At 42.3% G+C, this 3,951-nt stretch overlaps 1 protein-coding gene across 3 annotated transcripts in view; it reads right to left on the minus strand.

Annotated features, from left to right (window-relative positions):
- Positions 1 to 3,951, minus strand: part of LOC102299445 (ras and Rab interactor 2) — a 39,629-nt gene continuing 35,678 nt past the window's right edge. The window contains exons 12-13 of one of the 3 annotated variants that reach the window (XM_005919291.2): positions 1,284 to 1,447; positions 1 to 1,024 (exon numbers count right to left, since the gene is read on the minus strand). In XM_005919291.2, coding sequence (XP_005919353.1) covers positions 698 to 1,024; positions 1,284 to 1,447 — 491 coding nt within the window. In that variant the 3' untranslated portion in view covers positions 1 to 697. Of the gene's footprint in view, positions 1,025 to 1,226; positions 1,448 to 3,951 lie in introns of all 3 variants that reach the window. The other 2 variants (XM_005919292.2, XM_005919293.2) reach the window with 2 other exon arrangements.

The raw sequence follows: 3,951 nt of genomic DNA on the forward strand, positions 1-3,951 counted from the left end.
TGGCCTCGTTTAAAGTGTATTTTATAAATTTACATATTCAGCTTTTTTTTTTTAATAACATACAATAGAAACAGTGCTGATTTAAGTCGACTTTGGAGAAATATCTGGCATAAATAAAGTCCAGTATTGAGTCCAGTACAGAAACAGTAATTCAGAATACAAATCTTTGTCACTTAAGGGATAAAAAATATTTGGATATAAAAATATTTCTACACACAAATACCAACTGCAGTTGTCCAGCAACTGCAGAACAATAAAACAGAACAACACTTTACAGAAGCTCATTTCTCTTTTTAAATTAATGTTTAGAGTGGAGTTTTAATCTGGGTTGAATGCTGTCAGTGGCAAACAGTATAATCAATTCCTTTTTAAAGGCACCGAGGGAGCAGTAGTTAAGGCAAAAGTTAGTCATTTATTTGAGGATGGTATACGTGTCCATCATGGCCAAACATTTCATTTCCACCCACGTAACACATGCTAAACTCCTTTATAACCAAAGCAGATACAGGCTGCTGAATTTCCCCTTCTTTGTCTTTTTCCAACCTAATTAAAAAAAAAAATCATTTGCTAATCAAAGACATCCTTATTTCATATCTGCATCAACTTGCCAACGTGCAACTTCAACCCTCTCCTTTCTCCTGACTTCAAACCTCTCCACAAAACATCAACAAGCAGAGGCGGAGCTTGTCTCCCTCTGCTATTCAACCTGAGGACAGTTTCCATTTTGCACGACGCCGGGGACGCAGAGGTTCAAGTTGTGCACCCTCCTGTAGACGAAGTGGAAGACCTGAGCGCGCGGCCGGCTGTGGAGCTCAGCTTTGATTCGCTGAGGGTGAGTGTCTGGGGTGAGCTGCTGGCTGGTTTCCTCATTGACCAGAAACAGAGCGTAGTTCTCAGGGTCGGAGAGCCTGAACTTCTGGGCGCACAGCGAGCAGACCTCTTCTGTGGTGGTGTACGGGTGGACGATCAGCGTTTTGGCCGTGCAGCCCACCCCCAGCTCTTGCAGCGCGACTCGGAGATAGTTCTAGAGAGAAAAGAGTTCAATTTTAGAAAACTGTAAAATGAACGAAAGCGGCATTTCTGAGGAGGTGAGCAGGCAGGAAACCCACATGCAGTGACAAAGATTTTACATGCAGTAATGTTATCAGGAGCAACATGCTGTGATGTTAGTACAGATGAGACACAGCACCTTCCATGCCTCTGTCCAAAGCTGGATTTACTCTTACTGGTACAAGTTTGACTCACTGCCTGGATGGTCAAGGTCGGCTCAGGTCAGGTGATACCTGAAAGTCGTCCACACACGGTACTGAACGCTGGGCGGTCCGCCGGCGGTGCCACTGGTGCAGCGTGTTCCTGGCCTCGGAGCTCAGCACTCGGGCCGCCTGCTCCTCCTGGAAGTTTTTGATGAGGGACATGGCTCCGTAGGCGCTGGTCAGGTAGTAACCGCCTGGGGTAAAAGTTAAATACAAAAAGAAATGAAACCAACCGAAGTTAAAAAATAATTAAGAAAAATGAAGACAGTTGCGCCTTTCTGGCAGAAATGAATCAGATTTGGTGCATAAGGGTCAAAGATATTTACCTACACAGCCGATTATTAAACATTTTCAGTTTACATGCCAGACAGCTTGGCGCTGATGGGAAAATATTTCACTCTTGGTACATTAAACCTTCTTATTTTTTCCTTTTGAAGTGGTTCCAGCCCATTAAAAATCAAAACACTGACTGGAATTTCCTTGCTGTGAGGACTTTTCCTTCCTATGCAAGCATTTATCAAGTTTTCTCAAAGAACCTTCAATAAAAACTGGAGCTGAGAATCACTTCTACTGAAGGCAAAACAAAGCTTTCAAAAGAAGAAACAAATATGTTAAATGACTTTAGACAGAAACTGTTGGGACACTTTGCAGTTCAGTCTTTATTTATTTTAGTATTTATCATCATCCTGCGAGTGAACTTTGTTTCTTTAGTTTCCACTAAATACCAAGCCTCATAATAAAGACATTAATGCTAAAATAAGGAAAACCTCACATTTGTTTTTTTCAAATCAAACTTTAAAAGGAACTACTTCTGTAGATTTCTGGCCACTAGGGGGCAGCACAGCAGGCCAAGTCAATTTCTCCATAAGCGCATTTTAAAGACAACAGGTGAGCAGAGTGCTGTACAGCTAAAAGAACCAATTAAAATAAATTAAAGTCATTAAAAACAAAACATCTGTAACTAACTCATCAAGTAGTGATGATTTTGGTGATGATTAAACCTCTGCCCACGTGTCCCACATCATTTCCAACCAGCAGCAACGTGTAGATATTCACGACTCTTTCACTCCCGCGAACACTAGTGTTACACAACACACTGTGACATGGTTTTAGTTATAAAACATAACTCATTTGTTTCTCTTTCAGCCGGTCACGGGTCCGAAGGCTCAATGACTCATTGTTAGCAGAAGGTGTATTGCTCTATAATTTACCAGCTTTTAAAACATCGCTCCGGGCCAGTGATGGAGAGGAAAATATTTCAGTGACTCTTTAAATTCTTTAGTTTCTCAGCTTAGCGTCATGGTTGTACAGTACAGCTGTTACCAGCTGAATGTGGGAGTGTTTTTATGTTTATTCTACCAGACGCACTGCAGCATCTTTCAGAAGCTGTCACTAAAAGTGCCACCAGGCGGATTTTTGTTTAAATTAAACAGGAGGCACATGAAGCTGCACAGAACAGGCGACCCGGCAAAGGCTTGGAGACCCTGAGCAGACTGAACTCCACTCCTGAATGCTCCCGGCGTGAATGAAAGACATGTGACGGTGTAGTGATACACGCCTGGTTTATTCTCTGTGGTTTCGTTTACTCAGACATGACATAGATGTCACCAAGCTAAAAGTACACATGGCCCCGACAGCCACACACTCACATATACAGACAATTATTCATTATTTAGACAAACAATGAGTAACATCCTACAGCTGAGAGCTCGTCATCTACTATCATTAACATCGCTGATAAAACGTTTCACCCACCACAAAAAACCTGAGTGATCTGACAGCTAATATGGAGTCTGACCCTTCCTCGTTGCCGTTTCTCTGACTTATTACCTACTAAACCCAATTCATCCCTCCCACCTACCTCCCTCTCAGACTGTCTTATTGAGATTAGATCCTGGTTCTCCTCCAATTTCCTCAAACTTAACAGTAATAAAACTGAAGTTTTACTTGTTGGTAATTCCGTAACCAAGCTGGATTTAGGTTTTCCACACTAACTTATGACTATGAGGTCAATTGGCAGCAACTTGCTACTCTCTCGCTGCTGAGTACAAAGTGACAGAGAGGCCGTACTAAGATGCCGAGATAAGAGAGCAAGAGAAGAGTCTGTGGGATGTGTTGAGTAGCAGTGGGAGACTGGCTCTTCCTAGACCACCATAGCAGGAAGTTCATGGCCATGAGGTCACAGGTCTGCTTACTTCCATTTACGTAATATTCACCGACTCCGTCCCTTCCTTACTCCCCATGCTGCTGCCATCCTTGTCCATAGTCTTATTACATCCCGTATTGATTACTGTAATTCCCTCCTATTTGGTCTCCCTAAAAGGTCCCTTCATAAACTCCAACTTCTTCAAAATTCTGCAGCTCGGGTCATAACTTGCACTCCGTTAAGTGACCTGCTCCATATCACCACTGTTTCCCGCACTCTCAGATCATCATCTGCTATTCATCTTACTGTTCCGTCATCACACCTTATCACTATGGGGAACAGAGCTTTCAGTCGCTCTGCTCCTCGGCTCTGGAACTCTCTTCCTCCTGCACTAAGAAATATTGACTCCCTCTCCGTATTTAAGACACAGCTCAAAACACATCTGTTTAAACTGGCTTATTCGCTCTAGTGCTGATTTTATCTGTTGTCACGCTCTGTTTTGTAATTTTAACTTATTTTATGTATTTTATGACTATTGTTCCTTTTATTAAT

The sequence above is a fragment of the Haplochromis burtoni genome, unplaced genomic scaffold, assembly GCF_018398535.1.
Source record: "Haplochromis burtoni strain Fernald_Lab_line unplaced genomic scaffold, NCSU_Asbu1 Contig_35, whole genome shotgun sequence".
Taxonomy (NCBI): domain Eukaryota; kingdom Metazoa; phylum Chordata; class Actinopteri; order Cichliformes; family Cichlidae; genus Haplochromis; species Haplochromis burtoni.